Raw genomic sequence first — 25517 nt, 5'->3', positions numbered from 1 at the left:
GGAACACAGGTTTCTGGATGAGGGCCTACCATCAATTTATAATTATACACTGCTATCGTCATATGGTCAGTATTTTTTTCTAGCCCATTCCTAACATATCCAACATGGCTGCCATTGTATAACGGGGAGAAGTTTACCCGGAGCTATATCCACAGTGTCAAATCAAGTCTTTTCCTTGAGCGATAAAGAGCTTATTTAAAAACCAGCCTGGTGTCTGAGCAGCTAGAGTTCTTCCTTCCAGCGTGTATTGTCCTGTATTTAGCCACCATGAATTTAATCTGCCATCATGCTGGCCAGTCACTTGGTTTTGAAATTCCTCAGTGCTTCACTAGTCTTGACCAATGTAAATAATTGTCTGTCATCAGCATGTTTTGCCACCTCGGTTGCTGCTTGTGCCCTTCTCTAGAAGACCATTAATTAGTGTAGAGATTTAATCTCTGGGAAGGTGCTATGGCCGCTAGAGAATTAAAAAGCAACTCAACTGCTGTGTAACCCAGTCACAGTGTTGCCTAAATTCAGCAATTTCCACGGCTGATCTTTTGTTTCTATTAAAGACTATTTTGAAACAGCCACTGTCCTCAGTATCCCTGGAGAACTGAATCCAGTCGATCGTTTAACCTAACAGATATGTAGTGAGAAATTAACTAAAATCAGTGCCATCAACCCTACAACAAAAAACAGGTGCGTGCGGCCAAGCACTCGTAAGCAACCCAGACACAATAAACCAGCGAAGGGAAATATTTTGGTGATAAAACCTCCTTGTTTCCTTTAACCACACTGCGCTAGTGGATTTTATACTTTAATAGCAAGGTGATTTTATCTCTGGAACAGCCGTGCTTGGTGGTGGCGAGAGCATGCTGCTCTCCTCTGCGGTATTTTGTAAGTAAGCCCTACCTCTGCTGGTGGTGGGTGTCGTCCTGGGTGCCTTCCAGCAGTAGGAGGCGGTAGTGTTGTGCTGTTAATCTTTGGCACAGTCCTGGGTCCAGTAGGAACGGGGTTAGCCGGCAAAGCTTTCTGTGGTGGGCGGGGTCTAGCAGTATCCTAAGCAAGAAACAAAGAGCTTTGAATTCACATTCAGGAAGGGCACCTCTATGGCCAAGCCGATGGGGTCCCCAACCTCAGGGCGTAAGAAAGGTTTGCAGCCAATTGCACATGACTTAGCCCTTTCCTTGCAGTTATTGAGAGCCTAGAATCCCATGCAACAGCACAAGCCCACTGCCGGCCTTGACACATCACAACATGCCCATGCTGGTGGTCTCAGCAAAGAGGCTGAGGACTGAATGGACATGGGGAGAGAATGGCTGTCTCCCTCCGAATCACAGAGGCAGCACAAGTGGCTGCTGCCCATGTTCTCTGCCTGTTCTGCCCATGACTTGAGCACTTCTGCCTCCAGAGCTTTTAATTCGCATGATTCCCTGATTTGGATTGGGAAGTCTCAGCCTAGTACTTTGACCCATAGACTTTAAGGTCAGAAGGGATCATCATGACCATCTAGTCTGACCTCCTGCACATCGCAGGCCACAGAACCTCACCCACCCACTCCTGTACTAGACCCCCAACCTCAGGATGAGTTACTGATGTCCTCGAATCATGGTTTAAAGACTTCAACTTACAGAGAATCCACCTTTTAAACCTGCCAGTGACCCATGCCCCATGCTGCACGACAACACACACGCACATATTATATAAAATATACATGCACCCACACACCAGCATCTGATTGCAACTAGATTTTTTTAATACAAATGACAGAATAATGACTCTTGTCCTGCAACAAACAGCTGCCCATGGGATACGCTCAGCGTTACATTTTCTATTCTTATAACCACATTCCGTGCAAAACAAATGACTCTTGGGAGCAGGCATCCAGAGAGGCCCTACTCACATGGCACTGCTTAGATTCTGTGTTTAGCCCTTATGCTGCAGGTGCTGAAGTAATAAGTCTGCCTGTATAGGTTGGAGGGCACCCCCAAAATCCCCCATGTTCATCTGAACTCATACAGATGCAACACTCGTTTGTTCACATCAGCTAATGCTTGGGTTTTTAACACCACTAACTCACGAGTCCCACTCTTGTGTTCAGGGGGGAATTTCTAACTCCTTCAATGCAGACGATCAACACCTGTGTCCAGAGAGTCCTTATAGGTACAGCAAGTGCTCCCGTGCTGCGGATCCTTAGGAAAGACACTGATATGGGGAAATGCAGTGAAACTAATCTCTGGGGCCTTAATCAAATCAAATGATAGGGGATCTTCCTTCTTGAAACCTCCGCAGAAGCGTTCCTCTGCTGTAGGTCTGACTGAGACAACCTCAGCTGCATGGCATATCTGGTTGTCACAGAGAAGAAACTTGACTGGAGGACACTTGTCAACAAACAGCCACAAGGGATATTTTCTCATTATTGATCAGAGGCCGCTTCCTGCTTTTGTTTGTTTTTTTTTCCTGTGAATAATCTAATTGCAGAATTTCCATAGGAACAATGGAGCTAGAAATAAGTCCCATACACTGAAATCCTGTGTGACTCGGTGTTTTGTTCTTATTTCTCCTCTACATCCTTTGGAGATGCTATCTGAAGCCAAATTCCTGCTGCCTCCTATGATGCAGCTCTCTGCTGGCATGCATCTTTGGAAGGCTTTCCTCTGGTTCTGGCCTGAAGCTCGTAAAAGGGCTTTCAAGGAATTGTGGGTGGTTTAAAGAGGGTTGTATGCTGACTTGAGCGAAGGAAATTTAGCAAATCAATTACACGCTGCATGAGGCCCGACAGACATGGAACAACCTAACGTATAATCCAAGTGTGGCCAACCTGCAGCCACACAGAGCTACACCTCAGCCTAAGGATGCACCTCCAGGGAATGCTCCTGGAGGTGACAGGATCGAGATGGAGTATTGTATGATGGGGCCTCTCCTTGATTGCTAATTACATGCTGGGGGTTGTCTTCTCCATAGGCTATAACTCTATAAAAGTCAAGAGTGACTGCAATCTGCTTCTTTAATACAAAATGGGTGTGGCCCTTAGGCTCCTGGCAAATTGTCAGCAGGTACGTTTACACAGCAAAGACAAACCAGCAGCTGGCCCATGCCAGCCGATTTGGACTCCTGGGGCTCTGGCTGCGGGGCTGCTGTGTAGACTTCCGAGCCTGGGATGGAGCCTGGGCTCTGGGACCCGGCAAGGTGGGAGGGTCTCAGAGCTCAGGCTGCAGCCCGAGCCCCGAGGCATGGACCAGCTGCGGGTGCCTAGTTGCTGCGTAGACATACCCAGTGTGATCTCAGTTACACAAAGCCTTGGTGCCCCTGCTGCAGGAAATGCTGTTGCCTGATACTGGCTAACGGTCTGCTTTGCACCCAGCGGGACTGGCAGCAGAGGCATCCGCAGAACTGGCGGAGCTGAATGAAGAATAATCATTGAGAAAGAGCACCCAGCACAGGAACATTCCCAACTGCAGTGTGAGGCAGCAGGAGCACATATGCGAACCTCCCTGCGGGGAAGAAATAGAACTGTCCTGCAGGAAGAGGTGTCACAATGGGATTCATTCACCTGCATCTCGTCTCAAGAGATATGAATGAAACCTAAATGAAAGCACAAAAGAATTGAGTCCTTGGTGGGTCCATACCACAAACTCCTGTGCACAGTTCAGCACAATTCTCTTGGTCTGTGCTCCGAGAGAGCGTGGGTGGGGAAAATGCATCACTTGAGCTGCATTAGGGAAGGTTAGCCACTGAACTCTCTCCCATGCCTGATGCTAGTGACCATCATAACTCTCATGTTGCCATGAGCACCTAGACTCCAGCACATTCACTCAGAACAGGTGGCATGTGCCAACCACAGTGAAAGATAAACAGATATATGGCAAATTGCAATGTGATTCCTTTACCTGTGGGACTATGAGTTTTGGAGCAGGGGGTGCTGGCCTGGTTGGAGGAACTCGTCTTGCAGTGTCCTTCAGAATCCCATCTATCCGATATACCGGACCAGGGGATTTCCTGGCATCGTTGCTGAGGCCAGCTGGGAAAGCAGGTGGTTGCTGTATATTAGTTTTGAGATCTGGGGCTGGTTTGGGGTGAAGCACTGCAGGCTTTGATGGGATTCCTGGGGTGCAGGTAGCCTGCATACAAGTCACACAAACACCAGGCATTATTTCCACATCAGACATGCTGCCTTTTATACTCATTGTTACACCTCTGTTTCTTCCATGAGGCCTTCCAGCAACAGAGCAAAAACGTGCTGACTACAGAGTCCTAAACTGACCAAGTAACTCTGTCTTTGGCCATATATATCTAGCAAATATTGATTATTTTAGATCATTTTGCCTGTAACTAAGTCTATCCCAGGAAATTTACAAGTGTCAGCAATGGGTGCATTGAATAGTGTAGAAAACCATTTGACTGTGATTTTCAAAGAAGCCAAAAGGAGTGAGTCTAGGGTTGCCAACTTTTTACTCACACAAAACCAACATCCTTGCCCCGCCCCTCCTCTGAGGTCCCGCCCGTGCCAAGCCTCTTCTCCAAGGCCCCACCCCTGCTCACTCCACCCCCCCGCCCCATTGCTCACTCTCCCCACCCTCACTCACTCGCTCATTTTCACCAGGCTGGCTCAGGGGGCTGGGGTGTGAGAGGTGGTGAGGGCGCCAGCTGGGGGTGCGGGCTCTGGGGTGGCACCAGGCATGAGGAGTTTGGGGTGCAGGAGGAGGCTCCAGGCTGGGGGGTGGAGCCGAAGGGTTTGGAGTATGGGACGGGGCTCTGGGCTGAGGTTTGGGCTGTGAGAGGAGGTATGGGCTCTGGGCTGGGGGTGCGGGTTCCAAGGTGGGGCTAGAAATGAGGGGTTCAGGGTGCGGGAGGGGGCTCCAGGCTGGGGCAGAGGGTTGGGGTGTGGGGGGAGGGGGAGGGCTCCGGCTGGGGGTGCAGGCTCTGATGTGGGGCCAGGGATGAGGGATTTGGGGTACTGCAGGATACTCTGGCCTGGGACCGAGGGGTTTGGAGTGCAGGAGGGGGCTCTGGGCTGGGGCAGGGGTGTGGGGTGTGTGAAGGCTCTAGCTGGGGGTGCAGACTCTGGGGTGGGGAACCTTTTTTCTGTCACGGGCCATTGACCCACAGAAAAAAAAATCAATCCCGGGCCACTCAGCCACCCGGGGTGGGGCGTGGAGGCTCAGGGCTTCCCCCTGCAGTGGGGTGAGCTGGCGCTTGCCTGAAATGTGGCGGCCAGAACTGGACACAACACTCCAGCTGAGGCCATAGCAGCGCAGAATAGAGCGGAAGAATTACTCCTTGTGTCTTGCTTACAGCACTCCTGCTCATACATCCCAGAATGATGTGGAGACAGAAGCAGACTTGGTTTAGCACTATGGCTGAACCATGCCTCTGGGTAGGTTTCCAGTGTCTTTGTCTCTACCTTTTTGTGTTCCTGTGGGGTTTTCAGCTTGAAGGCTGGATTTGCATGGCCGTTCACACCACACTGACCTGGAGCAGAGGCACTGGTGGCAATCAGGGAGAAAAAAGAGAAGAATGGGAGTTATTTCCTTAATGCATTTCCTCTCCCCCCCCGCAAATTCCAACAAGAAGTTTCATCAAAATTTGAAAACATCGACCAGCCCAACCAGCATGTCTAGCCATGTTGCCCTCTCGTGACTAAACTTTACCACACAAACTGCTATCCTGACATCCACAAACATCCTTGCCATTCATTAGTGGCTGCCTGGCCAACAGAATGGCCTATGGGAACATTCCTTTGTGCCTGTTCTCCAAAGGGAGGTGTCTGAAAGTTCAGTCCATGGAGTGATCTGCATGGCGTGAACCTTCTTCGGTGCTTCACAGGTAGGCGGATAATTAGATATAGGAGTTATTTGTGATTTCTCTTCTCTCGGACACTGGAAAAATTTGGGACAAAGGGAGGCAAAGAATAAGCCTGGACATTCACCCAAACTGTTGGCTCCTCTTTGAAGGGATGATGGTCTCTTTTAGAGGCCGGAGTCTGTCCCTCCATTTATAGCAGCAAAATGCAACTGCTATTCCCATCAAAAGCAAGATGGAAACCAGGACTCCTGCCATCACTGGAACCAGGCCTGAGAGCAAGAAAACAGAATCAATCGCTGTGTAAGGATCTTCCTTCCCCAACCCACGCCGCAGCTTTACTAGGGACCGGGAAGATAAAATGAGATACACCCACTTTCTTGGGGCAAGGGCCCACTGTCCAGGCTGCCTCCGTTCCCAGGTTTGTTGCAGAACGGGGGTGCCCATCCACAGTTGCAGTGGCAGTTCTTGTTGCTGTTGCACACCTGTTTCGGGAACAGTTAGGGACTTGATTGGCAGCTGCTCAGCTCTGCTAGAATCCACGCACCGCAACAAACCAAACACCAGGCTCCAGCCCCTCACATGGGCCACATGGGAGAGCAGGTGTTCAAAGGCACACGTTGGGAGGTAGGCACCCCGTCACTCGAATGGGAGTAAGAAGCAGGAGACCAGAGGAGCTCATGTAAAATGTGACACCAGAACTGAGTTTTTAAGTATAAATAGCTCCACAAAATGCCAGGCACAAACGTATAGTGGCTTGTCCCCACCCCAGCCTGAAACAGAAAGACACTCACTCCCTGCCCATGGCACTTCTTCCGACAGCCTTCAGAGTCAAAGATGGATGTGTTCCTGCAGTGTCCCTCGAAGCAAACCTGTGGGACCAGGAACCAAACACCCAGTCAGCTCTCTGGGGGAAGGACCATCCCTTTGTTCCATGTTTGTACAGCACCTAGTGCCGGCGGGGGGGGAGGGAGGGCTGGCTAGGACTCATGGGGGCTACCAGAGTACAGATAATAATAAATAATAACGCCAGAACTGAAGCCACGGCAGCAGTGAAGTTCGGCTGGTCTCCAAGCAAATGTCCATCCTCACCCTTGCCCCAGTGAATGGGACTTCAGACACGCGATGGAGAAACTGAGGCTGAGAGTCCAATTGACTCGTCCAAAGCCACGCAGCAGGCCTGTGTGAGAACTGGCATTAGTTCCTGACCCCCTAACCTGGTGCTCATCGCTCTACGCCACACTGTCCAAGAGCACAAGACTCAGATCTAACATCGTCCCCCTCTTTCACATGGCGAAGATCTGAGGCACGGCCTTTTGGTATCAGTGTAAAAAGGAGACTTCTTTTGCTGCTCAAGAGAGAGGGAACTATTAGAAACATAGGAGCGGGAGGGACATCCTAGGCCATCACGTCCAGCCCCTGCTATAGCAGGTAGCCTGTGGTAGGGATGCAGTGCTCTCTCTCAACAAGCACGCAGAAGCAGTGTGGTAAGAAGTTGCCCAGATGACATACATAACAATTCCTCAGAAGGGCATGAAGCCTCAGGTGAGAATTGTTTAATAACCATAGAACATTTTCCAGTTGGCAAAGCCACACCCAGACCCAGCCAACAACACTGTGGTACGCGGCTGTACCTACATGATTGTTCCCACACTTTGTTCCCGTCATCACCAGGCCAGGGTCTAGCATATCTCCTTCGCTCTCTTCAGCACCATACACGTGGGTCCCCCGACACTTGATCGGCCTTCCCTCCACCATGATGGTTGTGTCTATCGGGACAGCTCTGGACTCCAGCGGCTTGGAAGCAGAGCTCTGGCACTGTATCTTCCCACATTTTGCATCTCTGTTTGAAACGTGGAGACATAGTGAAGGGTTGCATCGTGCCTTCTGGTTAACATTTCCACTTTATTCCCACAGAATTAAGAAAATTCACATTAAAACCAACAGATAGGAGGGGGTGCTGACCAATTTCTGAACGTACGTCAACACAATAACATTCATTGGTTCAGTAGCAACAGAAATAATGAGCCAATGAGAGTCATCTTAAGGAACAATCCTAAGGAGACAGGCTTTGTCACCATTTCACCTAGGTACCTGGGGTAAGCCAAACCCAACAGAGTCATAAACAGGACACAGGGCTGCAGGGCACTTCACCACACTGTGTGTTAAGACTGTTCAGTCTGAATGGATGGCCATGGAGATGGCGATGGAGATGAACATGAACACGCCTTTTAGACATTATAAATATTGGGCCTGGCCGAATAACAGGAAACAACACTTAGCAAAACTTTTTCAAAAATTTCCTTCCCTCTTTACTGTTGGGTAGAAATCTCATCCTTTTTTCTTCAAAATTCAGGGGTTTTTTTGGTGGAATCTTTAAACTTGGAAAAATTTTGAGCAGCCCAAATAAATATCAATGCTACTATCATAAAGAACCGCACAGTTCTAATGGGGATAAGGGCGGTCTGACTGCAGGGAGAGGGCATCAATACGAACAGAGTGTAGCTTGCTTTAATCTGGTGCTCCTTATCTTAGGAAACATCACTTCCCTACTAGCAGTTATCAGTGGCCATTCTGCCTTCTACCTCGTCTCACACTTCCTGTATGTGCCGTAGACATCCTTCCCACAGTTCCCATAGGTGTCGCCGGCAGCGTTAACCTTCTCAAAGCACAGGTCAGGTGCAGGCCTCGCTCCTGTATGGAAGAGACTCGTGACAGGCTTTCGGGAAAGGTGGAGGCTTCCTAGGGTGGCCAGATGTCCCGATTTTATAGGGACAGTCCCAATATTTGGGGCTTTGTCTTATATAGGCGCCTATTACCCACCACTCCCGTCCCGATTTTTCAAACTTGCTGTCTGGTCACGCTATGGCTTCCTCAAACCCAGCACTTGTTCATTCTTTTCCCTGACAAGTTGACGGACGAGAACCTATTACTACTTCCTCCCAGTGAGCAGTGCAGGAGAGGTTTTCCTGCCGAGCATGGACAGCCTGCGACAAGTCCTCAGGAACAGAACACTGCTGGGTGATAGCAAACGGGTGGAATGCTGGGCACAGCTGGAGCTTTCTGGCTGGCTGTCATTGGTATAATTTGCACAAGCACTTGGGTTTGCATTTATGCTTCCTCCAGCCCCAACCGGCTTCTCCTCGATCACATGGTGAAGTCACAATTCCATGCTTGTGAGGTCATAACCTGTCACCATAGAAATCTACAAGTCCTCTGTTTATATGAAAACAGATACAACACAGGCAGAGGAAGTACAAGCTTCTGTGTGCTGCCCCTGCAATATGCCTCAACTCTTCCTGGCCACTTCTGGAGACAGTTACGGGGAGGGAGCATAGTATAGCATACAGGGCACGGGTCTACAAGTCAGGAGACCTAGGTTCAATTCCTGAGGTGGCCAATGACCTGTTGAGTGACCTTGGCCACCTCGTATTCCCTCGTTATGCTTGTTTCCCCTCCTGCCCTTTGTCCGTCTGGTCTATTTGGATTGGAAGCTCCTCCAACTGGGGATTGTCTCTCATTACATTTGTACCATGCCCAGCACAATGGGTCCCGATTTCACTAAGGGGTCCTAGGCACTACCATAATGAACAATAATAATAATAATAATAATCTAAAGCAGATGATCAATTTTGCAAAGACCATCTCACCAGGCAGCCTACTTCTCTGCAAGACACGCTCCTTACCAGGCCCCCAGAGCTCCAAGCACTGCTGCTCGTACGTGAGACACATGCCAACGTAGCAATACGCCCTCCCTCCTGCACACGGCGTACCGTCCATTTGGTAGAAGTTGGCGGGACAGAATGCTGACTTGCCAGTGCAGTGCTCTGGCAGGTCACAGGGTCTAGACGTCTCCCTGCAGAGAGTTCCTGGAGCCATCAGCTAAAGAGATGGAGGGGGAGGAAAAATCAATGGTTACTTCTTGCCTGACTGCAACAGGGTTTTGTTTCTCTATGGTAAGAAAAATCTACAAGTTGTCTAATCTAGCCATCCCTCAGCTCATAGTCGTAGCCAAGCTCCAAACCGCTATCAATTGAACTTTCATTAACTAGCTAGACTTGTTTAAAAACAAGTTAATCTGTTTAAGCCCTTGCCCATCTCACGTTAAAATGAGCTGGGCGAAGTACAGTACCGTGGTGCAGTTAGTATCTTTCATCTCGAGGACGGCTGGGAACCCAGGCCTAGCCACTGAAATGCTGTTAGTGTCTCACAGCCCAGCGGTGATCGGCATGGGCACATTGCACGATAAGGCGATTGCCTGCGATCCCCCTTTTCCGGAAGGGGAGCCTGTGTGAGGATTAATCACCTGGAGAAACTGTGGGTGTTTGAACTTGGGACGTTGGGCTCCAAAACCAGAAATACGCAAGATTTCCTGCAAGATCTAATGAGACAGCAACCCTGTTCGACACGAGCAAGGCAGTCAGATTGCTCCAGGGAGGGCTCTGCTCGACATACATTTATATATTTACACACCACTCATCACACCCAATGCATTGAACTTAGTGACATCTGGTTGTAGAGTTTACATCCACTGGGCCAGGCAAGTGTATTATTTGCAGAACTCAAGTCCTCCACACCCAGGCTTGGAAGGAGTTCAAACAACCAGGCTATTTTGACCAGACTTTCCTAGGAAAGCGGAGATGTAAAGTGAGATCCAGACATCCACAGCACACGCCCTGCTGATGGAGTTTCTCCAGTTACCTGATATGTTACAGGAATTCAATCGTTCACTAAAAGGCTAAAGACAACGATAACGTCCAGTCGAACCCCCACAAGGAAAATGCTCCCTGTTCTCATGTGCAGGTTTCTCCTTGAATATAATTTCACTCTTTCACCAACCACTGGGGCAGAACACAAAAATGATCAATAAACTGGTAACATAATCCACCAGGGAACCTACACGCCAAGCCCTGCTGTGCCAGTTGTCTTCTTGGAAAGAGAAACTTGTCCCCTGATGTGGTTTAACCCCTCGTAATCACAGCACGGCACCAGTGTAAGCCATAACAGATGGTGCTGGCCTCCCCAGGGGATGGAAGGTGGAAGGGAAAAGGAGAAAACTGACTTCTCAACTGTCTAGACTGCCCACGTTTTTTTAAATTGCAGAAGACTTGCAGAGTTCACTCCACTGATCACAGGAGAGGCTGCAGGCAGTAACAAAGTGACAGGAACTGAATCCAACTGGCCACGTGTTTGAAATGACAGGGACTATGACCCATCGCTACTATGCACAAGGACAGCATACGCTTCACACAAGCCTCCAACAGAGCAACGAATTAACCTACATTATGTACTGAAATCCTATTCATATAAACGATAAAGACTTGCAAACATTACTAGAAATGTTAGCTGCCTCCGTTGTTGGGGACACAACTTTAGGTACCTGAAGAGCTGTGCTTTGCAGAAAGTGTTGATATCCATTCTCTGAAATTCTGGCCCCTTTAACGGGTCTGACGCTGGGCACCCAAAACCATGAGTCACTTTTGAAGATCTTGGCCTATACTACTGACAAGCTTAGGACATCGGGATTCGGGACAAAAGGGTATTTTCCTCCTCCTCCTCAGCATTATTTTTCAAAGCAATACATATAAGGCCACAGCCTCAAAGACAGCCTCCACCTTTGTGCTTGAAGCCGATGGCGGGCAGCGAGCAAAGTGGGTACGAACGCAGATGTCTCACACCCTGAGTGGTGAACGTGACCAGGTTGTTAGATCTCTACTTTCTACCATTTGCCCCACTGTTGACTGCAGGTCCAAAATCGGGGGGCTGGGACCCATATGAAAATGTGTTCCTGGAGCCTGGCCAGTACTATACGGCCTCAGTGAGCTAACAGCAGGGATCTATCAGCTGTAGGTGCCTGTTTGTGCCTATCACCAGGGCATCTCTTGTCTTTGGACAGAGGGGGAAGACACTTGCGTAGGAGAATGCAACTGTATTTAAACGTGCATGTTGTATACAAGCTGCTTCCCAAATATTGTGTAGAGATGAATAATAGCAGAGGGGCAAAGAAACTAGAAGGCATAAACAAGATACGCCTGCCTGCGGTGGAGAATCCACACAGTGCTCAGGACTGTGTTACGTACGTCTTTGCAAATCATTGGAGGGAGGATGCTCCTCTCTCCATCAGTTTCCCCTCAGCCACTCCCCTGCTCTAACAGCCCCCTGACCAACCTCTCTCTTCTTTGCTAGTACAGGGAAGATGCAACGGGCCCCACCTTGCACTGGTGACAGCAGGTTCCATGAGCACACTCGGCGCCAGGCTTCAGGGAGCAATCAATGGCGTTGCAGCAGGGATTATTGCACTCCTGAGAGAGAGGAGCAAGAGATGTGCGGTGTTTATGAGGCAGATGTTCTGAGCTAGAAACACCCACGTGGCCAGTTTCCAGGGCAGGGCTTATCCCATTCTTGTTGAAGATGCACACAGTGTATCTGCCCTCCTTCCTCTCCCTGCACGTTCAGTGCAAATGGCCCCTCCAGAAAGGCCCGCACTTGTCTTCTAGCCGCAGCACTGCTGCTAAGCCGTGTGTGTGTCCTGGCAGTAGTATGCTATTGACATCCCTTCTAACGAATGGAAGGTTAGATCACGCTGTGTGCATTTCAGCTGGTGGCTCTGGGCTGCTAGTCCCAGGAGGGTTCCGTCTCATTCTGCTTACTCACAGAGAGAATAATACAGGGAAGCACAGAATGAAAGAAAGGAGGTGACCTGACGTGTTCAGAGATGAAGCTGCACATAATTACAGTGAGCCTGGCAAACTGCAATGCAGAGGAGGCTCATACGGCTGTCAGAAAGGCCAGTGAGTCTCCTACCCCCATTTTTTCTGATTTAGATCTGGATCCAAATCGATTGTGGATTCCAGATCCCTGAACTTTGGGGCTGCTTCAAACCTACTTCTGGCTTTGAATTTTTCAAATGACTCCCCCTCTTTGCATTAGGTCAAACCAGAGGCGCCTGGACTATCTAAAATCTAGAACTCAATGCAAATGTTGTGGTGTGTCCAGTCTACCCATGTAGTTTAACCATATTTTAGAGCTGTGTTGGTGGAGTGATTGCATTAAGATGGCAACTAGAATACTCACACCTAGCTCTTATGTAGCACTTCTCATTGGTAGATCTCAAGCACTTCACCCCCATTATCATTATCCCCATTTTACAGATTGGGAAACTGAGGCAAAGAATGGTGCTGTGATTTGCACAGGGTTAGCCAGCAGGCCAGTGGCAGAACCAGGAATAGAAGCCAAGCTAGTGCTCTATCCACTAAGCTAAAGGGCTTCTCTACACTGAACTCCCATCCTTCCACTCATGCAAATGCTCTTCCCAATGCTGACCAGTCCGTGTGGATTTTTAAAATACGCTCCGTGGTAAGTGCTTTAGCTTAGTATAGTTCCTAAAGATACAAGTATCCAGGTTGCATGCTCTCTCCATACATGCCTCCTACAAGCATGCATGCTGGACGTTCTCTGCACATGCCCTCTGCCAAAAGCAGTGCTGAACGTGTAACCACTCCCTCAAGGGGTCATCAGCAGGGATTAATCCTAAAATCTTCAGCATCAAAAGCACAGACTTCGGTCACGTGAGCTAAAGAAGTCACTTCATTAGTGGATATCAGTAGTAGGCTCTTATCTTCTATGTACATCAGCCACTAGAGGGGGACATGACCCATTTAGCTAGCAAGTTACAAATGCATGTTACCATTATTGTTTGTATTGTGGTAGCCCGCAGAGGCCCCTGTCGGGATCAGGGATGCATTGCGTTAGGTGCTGTACATACAGTTAGACAAGGTCTCGGCCCTAAAGAGCTTTACAATCTGATGGACACTGCACCCATGTTAATTGTCCCTTACACATGCGTGACTCCTGCACCTATACAAGCTGAGCACATAGCATGGGTTTGTGTACCTGTCGGCCGCTTCGCGCCTGCATCACTTTCTCCCATCTCAGCCTCACACAATTAGATCTACATGAGAGTTACCTCCACTTCTCCGCAGTCACATTCCTCCCCATCTTCCAGGTAACCGTTTCCACACCTCTTCCCGCCGTATAAAGTATTGGGGTCTGGCATGTTGGAGAGACAGATCCCTCCGCCGGACTGCAGGTACCTGTCCAGCTCCTTCCTATTGCACGTGCTGAATACCCTGGGGAATGGGTGCCTGCGCACGGATCAGGTCAGAAGAGCATCGCATTAGAGGAGATCTAAGGCATAAAGCAGCAGAGCAAGTGTACACACAGGTAGAACTGCTCCTCCCCTGCGGGCTGGGCCCCCACCAGCACTGCAGTGAAGTTGCACAAAGGGTGAATTTGGCCTGTGTGGTCACGGTCAGGGTCAGATTCCATCTTGTATCCAGGTTACATGGGACAATGAGTTTAGATTTCAGCTCTTTCCCCATGTGGGGGATTCAAGGTGGGAGAGTCTGGAAAAGGCACAGCTGTCACCCCATCCAAGAGGTTTTCTTAATATAAAGTATTAGACTAAAACCCAGGCTCCACGTACATAGCCCCCAGGGAGATATCCCCTTAGCCACTCAGTAGGGCTTCTTCTGAACTGTGAGAGTAACTTTTAGAACCTTACACTTGACACTGAATAATTGGTTGTGAATCTGACTGATAGGAAGATTTATTCCCCCTCTCCGCTCCAACGTCCTACTCAAGTGGAACGGGTTTAAGTATGTTTTCTGCTACATGGCTTTTTAATTTCCTTTTGGAGTGTATGTTAGACTCATGCACATCATGTTGCATTTGTGTGTACACGCATGCCAACGTACTGCCACTTTCCCTCTTGATATCTTCCTTTGTTTGAGAAAACTCAATGACATCAAAACAAGGGGTTTTAAAGATCGGCTTTGGTTAAACAACTTCAGATGTTCTTGGTTAAATGATGGGTTTGTTTCGTTTCAATAAGAAGGGGGTGAGGAGTGGGGGGTCCGTTAGGGTTTTTAATTAGCACAGAGCCCAGTTCTAGAACTTCTAGAAACTCTTCTGGAGTCCTGAGGAGTTAATTTTTCAGCAATAAGAGGGTGTGTGGCTTTAAGGGAGGAGGGGAGAGCTAGGGTTTTTGTGTGTCTGAAGAAACACGGAACCCATGAAAAATTAACCCTGGAATCCCCCTGTGTTCACACTCGAGCTCTTCCTCCCTCTTCCCCTCAGGGCTTGCTGTTCCTTTCCTTTGAAATACAGACTTGTAACCACTCACCTGATATAGAAGCAGAGGAGCATGGACCAAATCCATTTGCTGCACCATCACTTACAGGGCAAAACTACGCTCTCACACCATTAACCTGTTAATTGCCCCCAGTGAATTGACATTAAGTGGATCTGAGTTCTCTTAACAAGAAGCTCATAACAGGCAAGGACAACCCCAGGTAAAGATCAGCTTAGAAACATGGCTCTGTAGCTGTGCCTTTTGACAGTCCCCCAGGTAATCGCTTTGCCCTTGGTTACCACATTGCCTGGGAGTATGATCCCTGCTGCTGTACAGGTAAGAGTGCCTAACTCCCATAGGGGTATTTTACATACAGAGCACATGCAACTAAATCAGGATGCACGCTGCAGGATGCATGCTGCAGGAATGCTTTGGCAGACCCCTTTGGGGTCGGTCATTTGGTGAGGGGCAGTTTACTTTAAGCTGGGAATTAAACTAACTGCCCCTACCATGTGACCCAAGTTGCCACGGAAGCGGTGTCTCTGTAAACCTATTACAGACAACACCCAGCGCTGGACCCGGCTCTCTGCTGCATTCTCCATGATCCCGGTCCCGCTGGGTTCTCCGGGGGCAGCGGGTTTTGTTTCCCTCGGGGAGGATCACGGGAGAGCGACTCACCCTGTGGCAGCAGCCATGATGCAGCCTCCGTCGTCAGCATGGGCGGCACAGCAGCCAGCCGAGTCGTGGCTCATGCCCAAGTTGTGGCCCATCTCATGGGCCACGGTGGCGGCGACGCCGATGGGGTTGTCGGAATGATCCTGGTCGGAATCAAAAAGCAGGGTCGGCGTGTCACTGACACGTCGGCCGAGCGCTCGCGCCCAGCAGGGCTGGGCAGGGAGGTGTATTTTCTGCTGCGGAAGATGGGCCTGCAGCAAAACGCTCAGCTAGAGCAGCCTGCACGATGGGGTCTGGACGCTGCAGCTCAGCTCTGTCTGTTTCAGATGTCTGTTGCAAAGTGGCCTGCTGGCAATGAGCACCAGTCTGTACTGCCCACGGCCTGTCTGTCTGGGCCATAATGCTGTATAACAGGCCTTTACATTCGGTTTAATTGAATATTGTTTATCGTTAGGCCCCAGTAACCTCTTACATGACAGGAGTGGTGGCACCATGTGCTGGATTGCTGGCACCTGAGACTGAAGTCTTGTTTTCTACGCACAAATGCTCCAGATTCAACTCCCACCTCCATCTTCTCCCCACCAATGTTTTGTCAGGACTGTGTGTGCTCGGGATGAATGAGGTACCCAGAGCCTTTCACTGATGCATGAAGAATTGTTACCTGGGGTTGTCTTTGACCTTTTATGAAAGGGAATGCTGGAGACCGACCTGGAAAAGCGTTTTCCGGGAGGCAGCTATCACATGTATTTGCTACACACAGGAATCGCCTGATAAGTGGTTAGCAATAACTTACCATGTTCACCCCTCCAGATTGGAAATCGGAGCACATGGCCATCAGCGGAGCTAAGCCGATTGTGGTGCCCTGGAACGACATCCCACTGAAAACAATCCGGAGAAATAATGAAATGGGACAGCGATCTAGTCTGAGGTGTTGTAGAAACCAGTGGTGTCTGTAGCCTTATGAACTTACATCAGACCATAAGGAAATGGCTTCTTCGTTAATACCTTTCCTGCTATCTTCATAGTTTAGCTTTTCAGCTCCACCATTCCTCTTCTAGAGCTAATAGTTCACCTGACACCATGATCAAGCCATCTGGACTGTGCAGCCAATCCGATTGCTTGTAATGGCCTGGGGATGTTCCTAGCAGACTACTGACTTCCTGGACTTGGAAACAAACACACAAGAGACTGTCCACTGAAAGTCCACCCCAGGCTGTATCCTGAGCCCACTGTATGCTGGGGCCACACTTTGGAAATTTAATGTGTGCTGGGTGAATACCCATGCAGTGCAGACATATTCTAGGGCTCACTAGCTCAGTGCGTTGATTTAAGGAGTCCCCAGTGACCTGGAACGCTACACTGCCCTTTCAAGTTTTTAGGGTCTTATAAGAAAGCGGTGGCTTGGGGAATCATGTCTGACCAGACACCCAGAACAGTATCAAAAACAGGGTGGATCCGTCCATGAAAAACCCCACGGAAAAGCTGTTGTATCTCTGCATTTTCTTTTCACTGGTTCCCAGTCCACTTCCCACTACCTGCTAATGGGAAATTCTCACTGGAGAAAGAGCCAGAACTAGGGAGCTGCTGCAGATTGTTCTTCTAACAGGCCAACCTTGCTGGCCCTGTATCCAGTGGCACTAATCAGATCAACAGGATGAGTCACTCTGATCAGCCAGCTTGCTCCCAGCCCGATGCACCAAGCATGTCAGAGGCAGAATGATGCACTTGCTAACACAGGCCCTGTCCCACAACTGGCTGAGTGCCTCCTGCAATCTGCACCCACTGAAGACTGTACATCTTGCCTTCCGGCCCAGATCTTCAGAAAAGTGGGTGCACTACTGTGCATGCAAAGATGCGCAAGAATTTGCATGTGTATTGTGCAAATAATGGAAATGGCAGTCCCCCGCTTCAATGCACATGTACTGTGACTGCATACCACTTGGGGATATGCACCTTTCTAAGGCTCCAGCCCCATGAATGTGTTCCAGCAAGAACCTTATCCCTGCTGATTTCACACCTTGTCCCTAGATCCCTTGGGCAGAGAGATTGTGTTATTCCAGGAAAAGCAACATACGTGATTAACTGGGCATTGTCGTGTTTTTTGCGGGTTAGCAGCTTGCGCCTCCAAGCGAGGAAGGACCAAAGGGTGGAATGTGAATTCTCGGATACATCGCACTTATTTCGGTCAGTCCAGACCTCCAGCCCCACCAGGGCAATCCGAATGTCCAGGGACTTGTAAAACTAGAAGATGCACAGAGAAGAGAGGAAAGAGCCGATCAACTGATAGCTGCTGATTTTTCTCCTCATTTTAAACCGTGAATATAAACGATGTGAAATATGTGACTTTTGTACAATCAGACAGAACCATAGGTTCAGGGAAAGTGGGTCTCCCTAGAAGCATGTTCTACCCTCAGCTCCGGGATGGGAAGAGCCCGGTCAGCATCCAATACAAAACCCTTCCAAAGCACAATCTGGGCTGGATGCCAGATGTAGTGCTTTCATTTTGTGGCTAATGGTGCTCAAGAATCATAGAATATCAGGGTTGGAAGGGACCTCAGGAGGTCATCTAGTCCAACACCCTGCTCAAAGCAGGACCAATCCCCAATTTTTGCCCCAGATCCCTAAATGGCCCCCTCAAGGATTGAACTCACAACCCTGGGGTTTAGCAGGCCAATGCTCAAACCACTGAGCTCTCCCTCCTTGTAGTTTGCTGTAAGCGATGAAGGTCATCCACAATAACACAGCTTTGAGAAGAAACAATTCAAAACACATTGATATTTCCTTGCTAACACCCCTGTAAGGAAAGGGGATTCCCTCTCGGCTCCCTGTCTCCAATGCCTCTGCTCAGTGGAACTGTTCTGGGGATGCCGTCCAGTCTACACAGTGCCAGGTCATCAGGGAGAAGGAGCCAAAGGGGAATTCCCTTTGCCGAGAAGGAAGCTTTCTTTCTGGCACAAGAAGTTCAGGTGATGGTGTTTCGCTGAGATTTCAGCTCCTTTCCCACCGGTTACACACCTGGCCTCACCTTATCTACGTAATTAGCAACCGCCACTAGTTTATTCTTCGTTAGTTGAAGGTCATAGTTATTCTTCTGAAACTGAATGAAACGAGCACAAATCAGCAACATCCTTTAAAAACAAACAAGAGCGTAACACACATTTAACCAGATCATGTTATTCTGAAAATGCTGAAGTGACTAACCCAGTCAGTGCACATGTGGTGCCCAGGAGTCCTTCTTCAGTGTATACACCAGACCCCTATTAGCAACAGGAGGAGCTACCCAGGTCTAGATCTCGTAGCACTTCTCCCCATGCTCTGAGCTGGCAGCATCATATCACCGTGACGCTAGTCATCGAACAGAGCAACGCATGTACATCCCAGGTGAGAATCCCCTAGCCAGACAGTTACGTAAGGAGTGGACTAATTTGCCATGTTAAGCACAAGGTAATGTAACTTCATGCCTATAATTAGCACAACCACAGCACTTATCACAGAGGATTATTTACACAACTCACTTACCGGACAAAAATGATAGCTGCATTGCTTCATTTAAAACACTTTTGGCCCATTGAAAACATGTGATAAATAATGAATTAACTTGGCAAATAATGTTTGATTCATGTACTTAAAATAAGTTACAAAAAGATCTTTTAAAAATAGACTGGGTGTTTTCACTGGAAAAGCTGGGGCATTTTTTCTTTTAGGAATGGGTAGTTTGCATTGATCACATCAAGGGTTTGACTAACGAAAGGGTGAAGAACATCTGGTAATCCCTGAATAAGCTGCATTTTCTCACAATCTCTGCAGTTTCCTGGTGCCTAACTCAGGAGAAACACCCAGAATCTGCCTCTCTAGTGTCATTCAGAATAAGTTACAGCCAATAGCCCTGAAGGAGCTGTGCAATTCTAGCATCAGGTTGTAACTTTATGAAGGGGGTGGACCCCCCTACTCCACTCTATGCTGATAATTAAATGATCAATTAAACATTGTCACGTTTGGGATGGTATTGAACAGCTTCGACAGAAAGTTTAGATTCGCAGCATCTGAAACCTCAGCAAGAGCTTTCTTTACCTCCACCATTAAATACCAACTGAGAATAGCCAATCACCTGGATTTCTTTAGGGAAGAGACAGGGAGTAGAATTAGGGGACCAGGTTATCCCTGAGAAACCCCACAACCCCAAATCACAATCTGTAGAGAGCCATCATTAAACGTGGAGCTGTGTAACTGAATCAATGCTCCTGCATGCTGGCTGCTAATAAGATATGGAGCCTTTTCACTTCAGGGCACTGGTTAGTGTTACCCGGAGTTTTCAGAACCCCAGCAGGGGTAACGTAACTGTTTCACTTCAGGAATAAATCAATGGGAACACAGCAATTCTGTCTGATAAAAAGATTAATGCAAGTAAGCAAGCTCTATCTAAACTGCAGTTTATTAGATTTAAGCACACAGAGACATAAGCGATAGGTTTCGAACATCCCAGATATCTACCTGAACTCTGAAACAGTATTAAGTAATTAACAGCGGGTTCGCAGTAGCCAGTTGCTCACCCACCAGAGAGAAAAGGTGTCAGAAAAAACCTCTCTCAAGATGGCTTAAGAGGACTGCTCCAAAAGTACACTCTTTTATCTAGACATTTTATAACTAACTTCTACAAAACACATAGGTCATAATGACCCTACTGGATCTTCACTTTTCTAACTTTCAATAAACTTCTAATGTCAGAGGCATCTAGACTCAAGGTTTCCATCCTCTTACCTTCTTTCTGTCTCGGTTATTTACTTTTCTTTCCCCTCCTCCCACTCTGATTAGCAGAAACTGCCAGCTAGATTTTGACCTTGTATCTAAAAGCCTGCTTTCCAATTAACAGTTAACTATGTGGTGTTCTTTTTTATTAATTCATGGTGGCTGACTGCTCATAATGTAGTTGCAATTGGCTTGATCACATTCTGAGGTACACGCACCCCTCAGATCCAGGGTAACTGTTAGTAGTCAGTGCAGACTGGTAGTGACAGGCAATAGTTACATCTCTGATGGCTGTGCAGTGGCCTACTTGAAATAAGTGGGTGGCCTCAATCCTAGACACTTGTCCGTATCACAGTTTCCATCTCCTATTGGCAATAAACGGCATCTTTCCTGGGTATTCTCGGAGTAGTCAGGGAGGGACCAGGAGGACAGGGAAGTGGAACCCCATTATGTACACCCTGCCAGGGTCCCTCCACATCAGGGATAGCTGTGATGGCAGGGGAAAGCTGCCCCTGCCACTGTCTGCACTCTACCCGTTCTGCAGCTAGAGAGATTTGCCATGGACCCAGTTCTCAGCCGGTGTAAATATGGCGTATTTCTCTTACCTCTGCAAAATCAGCCACAAGCAGCAGCTCCACGTACTTCGTAGACTGCAAATCCTCCCGCTTCACCTGTGACAGAGCACCATGGAGGTTAGTTGTGTTTAATCATTTTTCTTGTCTGGCAATTGCTGCCTTACTGACGATGCCCCTGCCCCCCGTTACACATGGACACTTGTTTGCTTGAGCAGCCACTAGTTCCTAATCACTGTCTTCCTTTTGGAGGTACTATAACCCCTTGGTTTCATTTCCACAGCCCTGCTCTTGGAGGACAGCAGTATCACCCTGCTCACAGGGGATGAGCCACACCCTGCCGCGTGTTGCACATTAGTGCCCTAGCTTACATGGTACGCACTCACCCTGTGATGGTGTGCTGTGGCCCGGCCTGTCAATGTGTTGAGCCAGTGTGTGGTTGTCGTTTCTTCGTGCAGATATCCACAAGTCCCCTTGGGAAGCCTCAAATGTTCTGATCTGTAGATCAAGTGTTGATCCTGGCTATCGGGGACCGGCTCTAAGATGTAACTGAGGTTGCTGCTCAGTACTATAAGACCACTGTTGAAATAAGAGGCAGTGAGAGAAAGGATAGTTCAGTGGTTTGTCAAGGATCCAGAAAACCAACATTTAATTTCCTGCTCCACCTGTGCGATCTTTGGGAAGTCACTGAGGCCCAAAGCCACTAACTTTCACTGAAATCCTTTGACAGTCTGGGCCTTAGCTTCTCAGTGTTTCTGTTCCCCATCTGTTCTCTGGGGACAATAGGGGTGTTGTGAGGATAAACACATTAGTGATTGTGAGGTGCTCAGATACTGTGGGGAAGGAAGCTAGATAAATACTTGAGACAGGGAAATGATGTTACCAGTTAATACAAGAACTTGTTGAGCTTTTTTTGTCTAAAATATTGCGCACCAAGAGGCTGATCAACTGAATCACAAATTGGCATTTTGACAAAACAAGAAAATGTTTTGTTTTTTTCATCAACAGAAATTTGAGGTTTTGGGGTTATTTTCCTCCTTAGGTTTTTCCTCCATTTTGAGGAAATGAGGCATTCTCCCCAGACCCCGCCCCCATTTTCCACTGGGAAAAAGGGGAAGGGAACCCAAGCCAAAAGCCTGTGCATTTTGAACCAAAACAATGTTTTTCATTTTGTTTCCCTTCATGAAAAAAAAATATGTGAAAATTTTCAAGTGAAATGTTAATTTAAGGGTTTTTCTCCATTTTCCCCTGCACAGAAAATACCATTTTCCAACCCAATCTAGTCAATAAATACAGAACTACAGCCTCTCCAGGATGCAGTCACATGGGGGCTGGGAATATCAAAGGTGTCTGGGAGAACAAAGCATCCTAACTCCCATGGTCTTTCAATGAGAGTTGGGCACCTAATTTCCTTAGGCTCCTCTGTAAATACCAGCCATGATCAATAATATGTTGTTTATCATATAGCCATGCGCCTAAGATAATCGTTCTTGGGGCCTTTTCGGCCACAGCCCACAGGGAAGTGGGTAAGAATTTATTAACCTCAATTTCTCCATTTGTATTAGGGGGTAAGAGATGCAGGTGAGGCAAGGGATGAATTGCTGTTCTTCTTTTGCTGTTCTTCGGCACAGGGGTGAATTTCATCCTGACTGTTTGAAATTATACTGAAGATTGGAGAGAGACAATCCGTAACACCACTGCTGGTACATAACAAGCAGTGTTCCAAGTAGGCTAAGAGCTCCTATTTTTATCTCCTTCATGCAGGTTTAATTTCATTTCAGCCTTTGAGACACTGCAGGGGTTTGCCATGATACAAATGGAAGCCAGGGAGCAACAGATCCTTAGCACATCCCATGCAGGAATTCCCTTCCCCCAACTGCCCAGGCTGGGACCCACCTCTGGCCGAGGCTTCTTCTGGCCAGCTATTTTGGTCTGTGCTTCCGTGCACGGCACAGTGTGGGAGGGAAACTAGCGCATCCTATTTAACAAACTGAGTGGCCGATAGAAAAGAGCTGTAAAAGAACATAAATAATTGATATGGTCATAGAACGCTCTTTCGTTCTAGTCTGGGGTTGTATTCAGGATGCTCTCTGGGAGCTGGGCACGGTATCCAGATTTCATATATTAGAAGCCTGTTATTTTCATTTAAAAGCTACTTGCTAGAGCAAGAGTTTCCAGGCGACCCCTTTCAAGCAAACTAGGGAGCCATTGTGGTGTTTTGCCTGATTTCCCCTACAGCTCTCCCCCACAAGCCCACCCTGTGCAGTCACTTAGGCACAGCTCTGTATTTCCAATACTATCCGGGAAGCAGTGGCCCCTTTTGATAGACGCTGCATAGGATGGTCAGCAGACTCCTTCCCCAGGCCCCCAAAAGGTGCATTGCAGCCATAACGGAATCGGCACAAGACCAATGCCTTTCCCAGATCCCTGCAGAAATCATCATCTGAAAGACCTGAGCAGGCTTTAGAAGCATTAGAGAAGCCCTGTCTCTTGTATTCCCAGTGCCAGAAACACACCTCACGTTGCAGAGTTACTTTAGGGGCTGCAGAGCAATGCCAAATAAAGCTCACCCTTATTGCTGAGGAAAAGATCCCGGTTAAATTCTGCTCTCGTTTACACTGGTGTTAGTCCACTTGAATCAACAGGGGCTGCCCCTCCAAAAGCAGCATTTGGCCCCACTGGCAGATGCCCAGGAAGAATCCACTGGTGGGTTGCATAGCTGGGTGGTGGGGTCCCACTGAAAGCTTTGCTTCAAGCTTATGCTTCTTCTGCTTCAATGCAGGCCCCTTCCTCTTCTTTAGTTCCTCAGACACAAGCCCACTGTAGCCCTGCTGGTACTCGTGGCGTTTGCTCACACTGTGGTTTATTACCACATAGTAACTAATGAGCTCACTTCTGCATAAACTTTATGAGATAGACTCTGTGGCTCTTGTCCTGCAAACACACCTGCATTGAATTTTAAGCACGTGACTAGGGGCTAAAAGTTAAGCATGTACATGAGTATTTGAATGATCGGGGTCTATGTTTGTACAGCACCCACGGAGCCCCAGTCCTGATCAGGGACTCTTCATTTTCTAGCAGTAACATAGGTCAACAGCCAAACCTTAAGCTTTTAAGTTTAAGTTTACTTAAGGTTTAAACTTAATGCTTTTACCAGCTGAAGTCAGGGAAGCAAAGCTTCCACCAGGCGAGCATCCTCGCTGCTTTTCCTCTTCCTGGGGGGCAGCATGCGGCATTTGGCTGGTTCTGTTGGCTAAGCTCTTAGGAGCAGGGACCATCTTCTTGCTCTGTGTTTGCACAGCACCCAGCACAATCAGGTCTTGGTCTGTGACTGGGGCTGCTAGGAGCTACTGCCATACAAATATCAAAGAATAGAGTGACGGGGGAGCATGACCCTGCCTTCTTCGGGATGTCCTGTGCCCTGACGATTCACCTGGAGAACGGCTCCCATTGTGTGGAACAGAAAGCCTACATTCATGTCCCATCACTGCATGGAGTGCAAGAAGCTGGGGGAGCCTCCTTGCATGCCCACCCTGCTGTAAGCATCCCTGGAGCAACATGGCACAATATGTCCTGGGGGTAATTCGGTACAGTTTCTGACAGTTCAATATGGTCATGTTCTAAAAAGAGCTCGGGATGAAGATACCCTTGGCTTCTCATGTGCCTTGGTCGCAGGCACAGGCCCACAGCCTGCCAGCCTGAGTGGACAGTAAATGACTGAAATGGATTCTCCAATTTGGATAAACTGCTGGTTCATTCGCAAAACTCGGCAGCTTCCCAGCACAAAGCTGAGCGAGTGACGGCGCGGACAGCAAGGAGGCTCCTTCAAGATCAAGGGCGACGCTCAGAGGGATGTGCAATCTCTAGAGATGTATGACAGGGCTGGGGCAGAGGTCTGAGAATGGGGCATGTAAAGGAGCAGTTACCCATTTGCAAGCACTAACGCCTGCTTGCCCATGCAAAGGTGGGATTTGTGATGAGCAAACGGGTGCATTAAGCATTTTGTTAATGCTTAATGCTTAAGTAAAACCATTAAAGCTTACCTGGTGGCAGCTTTGCTTCCCTTGACTTCAGCTGGTAAAAGCTGCGATCAAGATTCACAGGATGGGGCTGTTTCTACATGGAGCCCCCCACATTTGTCATGCAATATCAAGTTGCTAAAATCGCACTAAGACAGTTTCCTGGTGGAAAGTGTAAAGGCTTCTGGAGGTTTTCCTCTTGCACATGCATTTTTAACAATATTCCTAGGTGGCTACGTTGCTGCTCTCCCCACGTTGTAGCGGAACCCTTGTTTGCACTATTGTAATCAAGGACTGATGGAAGCATGTTTCCTATGTGGTTCTGGTTTTCTCAACTGGCCTTTTTCCATGCATCAGGTTTGGAAAGGCTCTGTGTTTAACGGGGGTCTTTGCCCAATGGAAGACGTATAGATCTGGGAGTAGAATGGCTCTGCTTGATAGCTCTGCAGGGAAGGTGAAAACAGATGTGTGCTCGGCTTCCATACATCATTGTTTAGAACAGTTCGTTGGGCCAGTGTGCAGCACCATGGTTGGGGCGTGGTGCAGCACGACTGCACATGTTAGCCGAACTAGAGCCGTTTCCTCTGA

The 25517-nt window shown here is 48.3% G+C and overlaps 1 protein-coding gene across 4 annotated transcripts in view; it reads right to left on the bottom strand.

Annotated features, from left to right (window-relative positions):
• Positions 1-25517, bottom strand: part of ADAM19 (ADAM metallopeptidase domain 19) — a 52342-nt gene that overhangs the window by 3869 nt on the left and 22956 nt on the right. For all 4 annotated transcript variants that reach the window (XM_073355211.1, XM_073355215.1, XM_073355214.1 and 1 more), the window contains 17 exons: positions 21297-21489; positions 20944-21009; positions 18618-18689; positions 17667-17833; positions 16386-16470; positions 15596-15735; positions 13751-13928; positions 11997-12086; positions 9471-9666; positions 8370-8478; positions 7423-7627; positions 6579-6656; positions 6161-6269; positions 5912-6056; positions 5387-5468; positions 3873-4103; positions 895-1041 (listed from right to left, as the gene is read on the bottom strand). In XM_073355211.1, the coding sequence (XP_073211312.1) occupies positions 895-1041; positions 3873-4103; positions 5387-5468; positions 5912-6056; positions 6161-6269; positions 6579-6656; positions 7423-7627; positions 8370-8478; positions 9471-9666; positions 11997-12086; positions 13751-13928; positions 15596-15735; positions 16386-16470; positions 17667-17833; positions 18618-18689; positions 20944-21009; positions 21297-21489 (2293 nt within the window). The remainder of the gene's footprint in view (positions 1-894; positions 1042-3872; positions 4104-5386; positions 5469-5911; positions 6057-6160; positions 6270-6578; positions 6657-7422; positions 7628-8369; positions 8479-9470; positions 9667-11996; positions 12087-13750; positions 13929-15595; positions 15736-16385; positions 16471-17666; positions 17834-18617; positions 18690-20943; positions 21010-21296; positions 21490-25517) is intronic.

This window comes from Lepidochelys kempii, chromosome 8, assembly GCF_965140265.1.
Source record: "Lepidochelys kempii isolate rLepKem1 chromosome 8, rLepKem1.hap2, whole genome shotgun sequence".
NCBI classification, from domain to species: Eukaryota; Metazoa; Chordata; order Testudines; family Cheloniidae; genus Lepidochelys; species Lepidochelys kempii.
Note: the sequence above shows the minus strand (reverse complement) of the source record. Positions and strands in the feature narration are given on the sequence as shown.